This window comes from Amphiura filiformis, chromosome 15 (genome assembly GCF_039555335.1).
Source record: "Amphiura filiformis chromosome 15, Afil_fr2py, whole genome shotgun sequence".
Lineage (NCBI taxonomy): Eukaryota > Metazoa > Echinodermata > Ophiuroidea > Amphilepidida > Amphiuridae > Amphiura > Amphiura filiformis.
This window is the reverse complement of record NC_092642.1, coordinates 16576478-16589328: the sequence shown is the minus strand read 5'-3', so window position 1 is coordinate 16589328 and position 12851 is coordinate 16576478. Positions and strand designations below refer to the sequence as shown.

Genomic DNA, 12851 nt, shown 5'->3' with positions numbered 1-12851 from the left:
GCACAGATTTCTCATGCGAGTGCCCTCGTTTGCCGGTGACTACAAAGCACACATACACTACACTTACCTTTTAACATGGTTCATTGTGAACAATTCCAGTTACTCACATTTTTAGTGACGTTTCACCACTACACTAGTGGTTTCATCAGACTGACAACTCATCACATCCTACTGCTTCCTTTTATAAGCAATAGGAACCGTTGACTGTGTGATGAGTTTGTCAAAGATGTTGTTGAGTGAATAGGCCCACTCCGTCCTTGTTCAGAGTGTCTTTTCCTTTTCGGCGTATCCAGATGGCCTCTTTCAGCCATCTCGTGGTCTTGTCAGCTTACCTGTCAATAACTTTAGAGTCTTCCCAATTGATGGAATGATAAGAAGAGGCTACGTGGGCCTATTCAGTCAACAACATCTTTAACCACCTCATCACGCCCTCAACGATACATGTTGACTATAAAAGGATGCAGTCAGATTTGATGAGTTGCCGGTCTTATGAAACCACTAGTGTAGTGGTGAAACGTCATAAAAATATGAAAAGTCAACATCATTTTTCACTGGAATTGTTCACAACGAACCATGTCAACAGTTAAATCTAACATTCCAAATGAACTTGCTCAAACTTACCTTTTCAATGTCCTCAATACGGGCATGAGCCTGTGCCTCATCTTTCGTGAGTAAGATGCAATTCCAAGGAGACCATTCCTCATCCTTATCCCATCGTACCAGTACCAGATCATAAAGATCTGTCCATGCGCTGAGGGCACTCTGTGTCGCCCAGATATTCTCCACAAGATAACGCAGATCATCCTCCTGAAAGAGCAGAAGAAAAAGATACTTGTTAGAACTTATACATACTGTAACATGATCATCTAAACACAACTATGATGCCAGAGTATACATATTGGTTATTTGTAATGCGCTGTACTGAAACATACTCAGCACATTAAACTGTAATCATTCCAGGGCTTTACAGTTTTACTGTCAAGACTTAAATATTAAAACCCACTTTGAATGACTTTTCAAGGATACTGCATGCTGGTATTAATAGCCATTGCATAATCTGGCATGTGTACATTTTATTTCTGTTGCAACCAATATGCAACAGTTATTTTTCTAGAGTAATTACAGCAAACGTTAGCTGTGGCTCAGGGTTCAAATCCATATTTTTCTTAATTACAAGTGATATTTTGAACGGATACTAACAAAAATAACCATCATACTTATTGCCAAATATTTTTTTTCACAGTGGCTATTTTGTGCAATTTGGGAGCAAATTGCCCTTGTAGCTCAACAAGTATTTTGAACCCTAGGTCTAATTATTGTTTGATTTTGTTTTCTGTTGCAACAGTTAAAAGGTATACAGTTTTGACCCTTAAACATGGTAGTTAAACATGACTAACTTCCCATTGTTTTGTTTATGACAAATAGATATAACCATTTCTCCCTGTTGAAAGTCCATGATTTTCACACACCATGTAGACGATCAAACATGAGACTAACCTGTAACAAGAAGGCAATACGAGAGCCATCCTGCATGTTCTCTTCCGACTTCCGCAATGATCGCAGCATGAAGCGGAAATGGCTGAAATCCTGCCTGGTCCTGGCGTCGTTGTCCAACTTGGTGCAGCGTCTGCAACGTCCCACCAACTTGGAGTTTGATGACAGCTGAAATTCTGTAGATGGCAGGTAACTGTTGCAGCTCTGGCAGTAATGGATGTTCTTGCGCAGCGACGATGGATCTTGCGGCACCTAGGATAATAAAAAAACAATAGATACTAAGTATTTTGGACTTATTCAAATACAAGATACAATGGCTATTCCAGTTGAAATCCATACATCCCCATGGAAAGACATTACCGTAATCTTACACACAGGGAGTGTAGATTGCAAATGGGGCTACCTGAATGGGTGACTCCATTTGAAATCTACACCCCCTGTGTGGGAGATATTTTATTTATTTATTTATTTCACAATATTTCAACAGGGTATCCTGCTCAATAAAATTGATTTTCAGCAGGGCCCTGCTTAACGTATAAAACACAGTTTTACATGTTAAAAGAAAATAAATATTTACATAAACATATAATCCATCCATAAAACCATGACGTAAAAGTAGGGGTTTCAGTGTGACAACCTCGAACTGAAGACACACACACACACACAGAGCACTCACTTTCCTCCAAAAAATCACAGATTCAAACAAGTGTTTTTCCCTTTAAAAATGTTTTTTTCAGGCATGTAATACCTTTTTGTAATCCTTACAATGTCTACCATTGATTTCTGTAATCACTTTATAGAAACATTGCTGTATAAACAAGCCCAGCCTTATGAATGAAACCCAGTCAGTCCAGCCCACTTGGCAACTACTCACTAGAAAAAAGGCCTTATTTTTAATTATTATAGATAAAGGTCATGTCTTTCCATGGAGATGTATGGATTCCTTTTTAAGGTTATGTGTTCCATAGGGGTGTATGGATTTCAACTGGAATAGCCCAATATGTGCACACATGTACAATTTGTGATGCAATCTGATTCAATAACTAATCCACAAACGATCAAATTTGTAAGAAAATTGGAATTGTAAATGGCATAACTAAGTATGCTAGGGGGAAACACAAATTTCAGCGATTATGTATGCTTGATTACTAGGCAGGTTGATGATGACAAACAACTCAATTATGTATATGATATGATATATGATAATATGATGAAAAATCATCCTATCTATGTTAGTGCAGCAGAATTTCTACATATTTTCTTCAAATAATTAGGATCCAAGTCAAATGCAATAAATTAAGAGATTTGAATTTCCTCAATTACTGTAAGCTTATTTTCAAAACACCACATTGAAACATCAGGTGAATAGTGATTGTCCTCTACAAATTGAGTGAATTTGGGGAATCGTGTTAATGATGAATTTCACCCTCTAACTACCTTCTGAAATCAAATTACACACAAGTGTTCTCCTTAACTGCCCTAGTGGCCATTTCAAGAAATGCAATTTCTTAATGCCAGCAGAGAAAGCGTGACTGTACTCTTATCATAATGAAGTCAAATGACGATCTTATTCTCAAATAAAATGGTACATGAAAACTTCCTTGACTCCTCAATCATGAGCCGATTCCTCAACATCTCATTAGGAGTTACCTTACACAGCGAAGTACCAACATGTACAATGTACCTTGATTAATCTAGCTGCCTCAAAGAAGGTCCCAACACATTATCATAACTGTTCATATCATAAATTGACTTCATGACTGCTCATAAGGAGTCTAATTATACAGCGGAGTACCCAGAGGTATCTGGCTGTCTTGATGAAGGTCTAAACACATTCTCATGTATGTACCCCTTGATTTTTCATAAGGAGTCAAATTACACAGAGGAAAACCTACCTTGATTAATCTAGCTGCTTCAGCATTGAATGTAGGAGTTTTGACATACTGCAGGAATAGAGTTGAGATGCGTTTCCTTAAGCCCTCAAGATTTGACTCCTTGACTCCTCTCATGAGTAAATCAGCTTCCCTGTCAATCAACTCAATGATCTCTTGGGTCAGTTTGCAGTCATGCTCCTACAATCAAGAAAACAAAAACAACTTGGTTAAACAATATTGAAAACAAAATTTTTATATACCATCCCTTATTTTGTAATAAAGAAACAAACCCAAGAGCCGGATATATACAATCACTTTTCAGAAAAGCACTTGTCCTGCATGCATGCTCTTTGCGTACTTCCATTTCCAGAGCATTTAGCTGATCAGGCAGGACAATCAACAAGCAACATCACTTTGTGCTAGCTACATTCTTGACAGTTGATGCAACCGTGAAACATAGTGACAAGCAATTGGAATAAGTACAGAATATAGCTGCACCCTAATACTAACCCTAAACAAACTCTATACTTAACTTAAGCACTAACTCTCTAACACGGAGTGGCGTGTTCTCTCGCTATACTAAAAGTTTCATTTTATTATTCAGAGCACAGAATGCCCCACAATGACAAAACGAGTTAACTGCAATTTCACAGTTTTGAATTAGAGACCAAACTGTGAATTGCTCAAGCATTGTTCAATAATCAATAATAAGTGTTAAGTGTGTAAAACTCCATAGGCCTTGTCAGTTAACTTGTTTTGTCATGGTTTTATGAGGTAAATGATGCAGTTAACTCATTTCGATATGCTGATATCTAGCTCTTGGGAAGGTTTACAAAAAAAATTTTTAGTTCCACATATGTAACAAGTTGCCCAGAGTTCAAAAACATAAAAAAATCAATTTCGCAAAAATGTCAGTTAACTTGTTTTGTCGTGGTGGGGCATGTCCCGTTAGTGATTACAATTTTCACAAAATGATGCTTAAGTAATCTTCAGATTACTTTTGAGTTATTATGATAATATGAAATTTGTCTGCCATATTTAGGAGATTCTCTAAGTCGAAGTTGAGTTTCAAATTACCCCCAAGTTCTAACCAAGTTATTTCCCCTATACTTCTTATTATCTTGCTACTTACCTTTACAGTATGTTTAAGAGTCAACAACACATCCAATCTCTCATCCTGTGTCAGATACTTCATATTTAAGCTGTTATAGATGTCTCGTAGCTCTCTGGCACGTGTTGTGTAGGCAGTATCCATCTCAATATACTTGCCATCATAAGAGCGCCATCTCTTGGGTGACGCAGCCTGTGTGGTACGGAAATGAAACAACATAACATCATTAAACTCAAATAATCTATTCTGATATGCCAAATAAAATTGGCTATTCCAGTTGAAATCCATACACCTCCTATAGAACACACATGACCTTAATCTTCCACACTAGGGAGTGCAAATTTCAACAGGAGTCAGTCATTCAGGTAACCCCATTTGAAATTCACACTCTCTGTGTGGGAGATTAAGGTCATGTCTTCCATAGGGGGTGTATGGAACAGCCCAAAGCATTATCTGCTTTGTTAATTACAAGAAGGTACTTTTTCCAAAAGAGTACAGTCTGCTACTGGTGTATATTTGTATACGAGTCAAAACCATCCATATATCCTAGTGGGGGGTACTCAAGTTTGGTTTTGGTAGGGGTGTGCAGCTGAGAATTTGAAAGTGGACCTATCAATAGACCAATTTTTCAATAAATTTGGATTTGGTGTAAAGGATTAGGCAGCAACCTGTATTTCTATGCTTTTACCACAAAAATAGTGCAATTTAAAGTTCAAGTTCAAGTTCAAGTTTTATTTGTTTTCATCTCAATTCACAAAAAGTTATACAATTGGAAATGTAAGATAAGAAATACTTAATCATAATTACTTAAAGAAATACAATATAAGAACATAAGAAGTGAAGAGATGTGGATGCCGCAAAGAAGCAGAGCGTGAAGCTTGTGGCACCCAATCTGAACAAGATGGAAATTTAACTTACGCTACAATATTAATATGTACTACAATGATGATATCATGTGGCGAAATAAGAATAAATTTAATTTAATTGAGCGGAATCAATAAATCAGATAATCAAAAAATACAATAAAAAAAAAAATATATAATAAATCACATATTTTGAAACAAAGCTGAATGAAAGGAGAAGCATATGATTCCTTCACATAAAGATAATTTGGACAAGATCGGAATCAAATATATTGTGCCAAATAAATTAATGGAGTATGGACAGACTGAACAATACAAGACAGGACAGGACGGGACAGACCCAAGAGAGATGGAAAGTTTGAAAATACCCTTAATCAGTTGTGGTATAAGATTCGATTAAATAATCTTTAAGTCTATGTTTGAAAATAGCCAATGTTGGAGACTGTTTCAATTATTGGTCGAGGGAGTTCCAGAGCAGGGCACCCTGAATCCGAAGGATATTTTCAGCCAGCCTGGTATTGGTAAGGCTTACATGAAGGTCATTCGAAAAACGGGTGTCATGGGTGTGGATGTCTTTGTTGGTTATAAAATAGTCTGGGTCAGTAGTATGAGATGGTAGTTGGTCATGAAGGTAATTGAACATAAATTGAGCAGTTTGGAAAATGTAGAGGTCTTGGATTTTAAGCGTCCTGAGAGACTTGAATATGGGGTCGGTGTGGGCGAGCCAAACTGAATAGGTACATGTTCTGATAATTTTCTTCTGCATCAAAAAAAGTGTATGGAGATGGGAATTGTTTTTGTCTGCCCAGATCATGGCACAGTAATTAAGATAGAGAAAATATCACTTGTTCAATTAAAAGTAATTTAAGTTGTTTATAAAACTCAATTGCTTCCTTGTTTGAAAATCAAATCATTTACAAATTTTCTTTGAAAGGTTTTTATGCTGAGCACTACAAATTGCCAATTGTTACATCATAGCGTTAAAGTTTTAGGCAGCTTTATGTTGAACACATGCCTCTTGCCCCCTATCAATGCAATAGGTATAGTTATAATCCTGATTCCACTCAATTTCAACCTCTTCACATAATAGTTTAAATGTCTGCTGCACAATTTGGGGAATCAAGAAATGAATTAAACATGCATGAGATCATTGGTTTGGTGAATTGGTTCCCTGATTTTTTTTGATCTGAGATTGGTGCCAGGACTATAAATTTTGTTGAAAACTTGAAAAGGTTTCATTGCAACACATTGGGTATATTGTTCTTTTATGCTATTCAGCTTACCTTATCCAAGAATTTCTGGATAGCTCTCTGTTTATTCTCTGTGTCTGCTTCCAGTTTATGCCTACCAATGGATGCAATAAGTTGCGTCTCTTGGTCCAGAAGATGACAAAGGGCAGCCTTACGCTTGGGACCTGACAGAGAAGCGTTGATGGTTTCCAGCTCTTCTTGTCTCCACTCTGTGAACAAAACACCAAAAAAACTGTTACAATCCAATATGCACAAATAATCCAGAGCAATGCAGGTAATTATGTAGGACTTCAATTTGAAACTTTTGGATTTGGATCTTGATTGCTACATCCCAACACTCCTAATGGAGTACTGCTAAACCGATACTTGCTTCACATGAAAGGCAAGTTGTAATAATTATGTCATAATTTATCTAGATTTCTAGTTATTTTTGTGGACAAGCAGTTTCCACACAGATGACACGATAGAGGACAGTAAAAACAATAATTCTTAACATTTATTCTCATTCTTAGTTAGTTAAATATTATTTGGCAAAAACTCCTCGTATTCCAAAAATGAAATTAATTTGTTTACAACTTCTTTTGCTATTGTGTGTGTGTTTTATGCTCTGTCTAAGCATACTATGCACGCCTCAACAATTAAGCGTGTTCCCTGACAACATGACTACAGGTGTCTATCGCCTCAGAGATGACAGCCAGGAACCAATGAAAATTAGAGCTTACAAACTAAACTACACCAACTGACTAATAATATTCTTCAGCCTAGCCCAATGTTTTAAAAGACTAGAGAGCACCAAACACATTACTTACTCTCAAGAGCATGATACAACAGATCAAAGTCCTCTTTAGTTCTAGGATTCATCCTCCTTTCAAATTCCTTCTTGATTCTGTCCTCTTTCTCCTTAATCTTACGAATCTCCTCTTGCCTCTCCCACTCCATGCGCTTGGCCAGGTCCACCTTTAACTTGGCAACATGCCTCTTGGCTTGCCATCTACGAAAGTACGACTGCAGAATGATCACCTGATGATAGACGGGTAGAAACATTCAGAGTTACAAGGGTTACAATGAGTGAGTCAAAGCTGATCCACTTATTTTTTCTTTTCCATTATATTCTTTTGACTGTTTTAAGCATCTCAAGGGATTAAGCTATGGATTTTGATTCTATCTTTCTTTACAATTCCATATAATTATTGGTCTTATTTGGTTCCAAAAGCACATAAAAAACAAACAAATGTCTCTCTATTTTCAGTAGCAATATGCTTCGATAACTTTAAAACAAGGACTACCCACAAAAACCTCTCTCTGTTTTGGCAACAACCTTTGATAACTTCAAAACAAGGACTACCCACAAAAACCTCTCTCTGTTTTGGCAACAACCTTTGATAACTTCAAAACATAATGACTACCATAATGTAATCTTGATTAATAAGTCATGTGCCCACAAATTTGGAAGTCATATTACGATAGGAACCACTGGAAGAAGTAAAAAAAAGATCATAATCTATTGAAATTTGATCACACTTTGAGAAATCTGACCTTAGATAATATCATAGCATGATGTTCCGAAGCAGTGGTATACTTCCCAGGCACAACTAATCTGTCCGTCATATTGGCTACATAGCAACCAATTGTCGTCATCTGAGTTGAGGTTTCAATCTTAGTCTGCTGTCTTTGGTTCTTTGTGTTCACTGTCTGCGTATCACGACAGAACTTCTCAATGCCACTTTCTGCTCGCATCTTTGGCCTGGTTTGGGCTGCTGCATGGTGATACTCAACCGAAGTCAGCCTGTGTTTGTAACCACCTAAGAAAGGCTTGCGGCGATTTGATCTCTCAATTTCTACCACGATGCTCTCCATGGTGCCATTTTCTGATGAGAAAGATTTAAGCTTAGTATAAATTACGTTTATATGGATCATTGTACCAACTTTCATGTTCTGTTAAGAACAGCGAGGATTTGCAATAAATATTTGTGATTCGCAAGGAATGATCACAGTAAATTAAAATTTAAACTTCCATTGCTATGGTCTGAGAACACAGCAGATACTGGAACTAAACTGAGCTCAAAAAGAAACTTATAATTTTTCACAAGGTCATATCTTGAAATCCTGTCCATCAAATTGAACCAAAATTACACACAGGTTTACTTCAATGCTCTACTCTTAACACATGTCAGTAACCAAGCCGTTATCCAACTGACACAACAGCAAAATGCACTGACATGGGACAGCTTCCTGGACCACATTCACAGCCCAGCCCTGTTTCATGAAAAAAGTGTATGGAAAGCAGAACGCAGCACCGTTTTATCATCTGTGCAAGGATCTTGTGTGCATTCTCACAGATTTTTTGTGCTGTGTGTCAAATGTTGGGCTGTGAAAGTGGAGCAAGTCCAGGAAGCGATTTATTTGATTTCAATCGATTTTTTTGATTTTTTTTATTCCAAGAACTGCTATACCCCATGATAAAGTTAAAAGAGACCAGTGGAATGCTAGACATATGCGAATCCTATCAGGTATTTACAAAAAATCAAAACACATTTTTAGATGTGAAAATTTCAATGAAAATATTTGGTTAAATCATGGGAAAAAACCTGCTGAATTCTGCACCTTGAAAATGATTTTTTAGCAATAGAAAAAATTACATCATAAAGGTATTTAATTCTATCCAAAAGGTGTAGAAGCATTACAAATGAAGTAAAATAGTCAATTGAAGATAGAAATTAACTTAAATTTATCAAAAATGGTAAAAACTGACAAAGTTGATTTAAATCAGTGATTTGAAAAAAAAAATCATTTGATTTAAATCGTGATTTAAATCATGATTTAAATCAATTGATTTAAATCGCGCCAACCCTGATTTCTGCTGCCTTTATTATGAGCTCACGCTCATTACAGTCAAACAGATGAACGCTCACTCCACACTGTGTTCAATATCAAAGCAAATTTTTTCACTTTCAAAAAACTACTTTTTTAAAATTCAAATTGCCAGTAGTTGGGAAAATAAAATTAATATATTGTATCGTGGTGAATGAAGTATCAAAATATGCAGAACAAAATTCTCCATCTATCGATCACTTTATTTTGTAATTTAGTTTTAGTGCCTTATGGCTTATTTCAAATTGTACAGAAACTTTTTGTGCACAGTATAGTTTTGTATTGAATGTCTTTCCTTACCTCTTTCCACTCTGACAGTGATGACATCAGGCATGACATACTCTGGTTTAGGCTTGGGTGGTTTGATGGGGGCGCTGATAGGATCAGCTGAGGAGATCTCTAATTGGACGGCTCCATTGGGGCCAACCCCAAGATCCAACAATGACATATCATCCTTGATGCTTGAACCTGTCAAAGAAAACATTTATTATGGTATATTAAAATTATGTCTGAATTTTTGTTTTTGCCTGATTTGGTTAGAAGTCATTATTGTTTGCAAACATGGACAAACAAAAGAGCTTGCCTTTGTCTCACATGAGTCTACAACTTTTTGTTTTCTACCCAAACTATTTTTTTTTTTTTTTCTCGTTCAAACTTATAGCCCAAATTTTATTCATTTACACTTGCAGTACTGTGTTTCTTAAAGGGGCATTTCGTGATTTTAGCATCCTCTTTTTAGGGTATGTTTTTCAATAAATATCCACTAAAGCTAATTTCCAAAATATCAAATGATTCAGGATGCGGATCACCAAGTGCTCCTTTAAACCAAAAAATCTAAATCTTCAGAAATTGTGTTACGAAAGTTCAAAATGTAATATTTGTTCAAAGCTTTTCTTCAGTTAAAGACTTTTGAAGAAATAGTTGTGATACTTACCATCAAACATAAAGACGAGTTTATCAGCAGGCATCCTCAGTTCTCCTGCAAAGTGGTCCCTTAGGTTGTGCACGGTTTGACTGAGAGCACAGGCCATAGTGCTAACATGACCACTTGGCATCAACACAAACTTAACTGTTAATAGGGGAAAAAAAGACAGGTTGTTTAATAATGCGAGTATATATTGGTACCTCTATTGTATCAAATTATTTATGCAAGTTGACAATTTGAAATACTCATCGAAGAATTATTTTTAGAAATTTCACTTTAATTTTGAACATGAAATAATTTAGTTTATTATTAACACAACATTTTTTTTCAAATCATCATCCATTCTTACATCCAGTGTTCGAAATAAGCACTTATCCTCTTGTCCTCTTGTCCAAAAATCACTGGGGACAACCATATTGAGATATGTACTTATCCTCTGGACAACCACTATATTTTACCTCTTAAATATGACCCATTTTAGGGACAACCAAAATATTTTGAGGACAAGCAGAATTTATGCTTTAGTTGTTCTCGGGACAACCTCCATATTTTCCTTATTTCGGACACTGCTTACATCCAATGGATGCATGTGAATTGAAGTGTTCAATTTGTTTGACTAGCTAGGCTCCTTAGGGAACAAACCAATAGTATATAAAAGAAACTGCATTAGGAGGCTGACCAACTCCTCCCTCTCCGAAATGTAAGTGTGAAATAAAAAAAATTTCAACCTGAAAGATAAACTTTCACGAATATGTTAACTAGTTTTTAAAAAATATAATACATTTTTACCTCCTTCCCCCTCTTCTAACATTTACAGGACATCATAGAACTTTTGGTTTGTTCCCTTAAAGGGATGGCAACTCAAGCTGGCACAGGTAAATTAAGTACTTCTTGGTCAAACTGGAACATGCGCGTTGCGTCCATGTAGCGTACTAAGCTTGTACGCAATGTAAGGTGCGTGTATGGATGTTTCTTCTGTACCACACTATGTACGTGTGTGTTTATCACGGAACAACTAGTGTTCATAGTTTTCGATCTTGGCAAAGAAATACTTAATTTACCTGTAGGAGCAAGTATCTTCGGTCCTTGTGTTAAAATTAAAACTTGGATTTGACTGCTTACATCATATATTTTGCAAACATACACTTTGGGACACTTTTCATCGGAGGGATGTTCTATCAGGTCTTAAAACTTGTAGATTAAAATATCAAACCAAAAACCTGTCAACTCACCTGTAGCTGTAGCATTGGCAGGCAACACTGGTTGTGGTGAAGATGCATGCGGATCCACCTCATGTTTCTCACCAGTCTCATCGGTTACCATGGCATTTTCTGCTGTTGTCGTGACATTAGCTACCTCTCCATCTGTTACCATTGGTTCTTCTCCCTGGTTATCATCCGTGGCAGCCTTTGCTGCTGTTGCATCCGATTCATCCACCTCTTTCATCTCTTGATCTGGCTTGTCACCATTCTCCTCTTCGCCTACTTGCACATTGCCAATAATCTTCTCCTCATCCTTTGTTACCTCTTTTCCATCATCAACAGCTGCTGTATCTTGCACCTGTTCCTCCTCCATGGGTTTAGATGCTGATTCTTTACCTGTTTGCTGATCACCTTCAGCAGTCTGCTGTTCTGATTCAGGTGCTTTCTCAGCATCATTTGATGGACTTGCATCTTTTGTCTCTTGTTCAGTTCCCATTTCTTTGTTGTCACCACTTTCAGTGCCTGTACCAACTACCTCACCTTCGGGCCCTTCTTTACCTCCTCCTCCTTCAGCTGCAGTCCCATCTGTATTGGGTTCAGCTGCTGTCTCTGCAGACTGCTGATTTTCAGCTGCTGTTTCTGCAGATTGTTGATTTTCAGTCTCTGTTTGGAGTTGGTTTTTCTCTTCTTGGGGAGGGCTCTTAGCTTCCTCATCCGCCATGTTTTCTCTATTACTGTCTCAAGTCTGTAACTAATGTGAAAAAAAAACACAAAAAAAAACAGGATTCTATTATGCATGTATGACATGTTAAGGGTTGTAGCTAGCCCAAGTTGAGTGCTGGCTAATTTTACTATCCAATTGGAGCGCTGGCTTGGGGCACAATCATTTTAGCAAACGCGAGGTATCAGGGAATAGGCTACAGAGGTACCACTTTTAAAAAAATGTTATTTTTTGTTGGTGTTTTTATGATGAAAAAAATCATTTTGCTAAAATAACTAGAAACGTCACGGTTTTCGATGCAAGGCGTCGAATGGGGTGCCTCCACCATGGGGCGATTTAAATGTGTACAAATCCTTAGTAATTTGACCTCAGATGACCCTTGGGTGACCCTGGATGACCCCAAAATGACATGCCACAAATTTGGCTCTAAATGTTGACTGTACCCACCAAGTTTCATGCCCATACAACCAATTTTATTAATTTGACCTTAGATGACCCCTGGTTGACCCCGAAATGACCATCCAAAAATTTGGCTCTAAA

At 37.0% G+C, this 12851-nt stretch overlaps 1 protein-coding gene across 2 annotated transcripts in view; it reads right to left on the bottom strand.

Moving 5' to 3' along the window:
- LOC140171320 (IQ motif and ubiquitin-like domain-containing protein) overlaps window positions 1-12851 on the bottom strand; it is a 43746-nt gene that overhangs the window by 10409 nt on the left and 20486 nt on the right. The window contains exons 2-11 of one of the 2 annotated variants that reach the window (XM_072194556.1): window positions 11621-12335; window positions 10398-10532; window positions 9764-9931; window positions 8129-8460; window positions 7402-7612; window positions 6626-6801; window positions 4501-4671; window positions 3390-3566; window positions 1498-1746; window positions 622-807 (exon numbers count right to left, since the gene is read on the bottom strand). In XM_072194556.1, coding sequence (XP_072050657.1) covers window positions 622-807; window positions 1498-1746; window positions 3390-3566; window positions 4501-4671; window positions 6626-6801; window positions 7402-7612; window positions 8129-8460; window positions 9764-9931; window positions 10398-10532; window positions 11621-12311 — 2496 coding nt within the window. In that variant the 5' untranslated portion in view covers window positions 12312-12335. Of the gene's footprint in view, window positions 1-621; window positions 808-1497; window positions 1747-3389; window positions 3567-4500; window positions 4672-6625; window positions 6802-7401; window positions 7613-8128; window positions 8461-9763; window positions 9932-10397; window positions 10533-11620; window positions 12342-12851 lie in introns of both variants that reach the window. The other variant, XM_072194555.1, reaches the window with a different exon arrangement.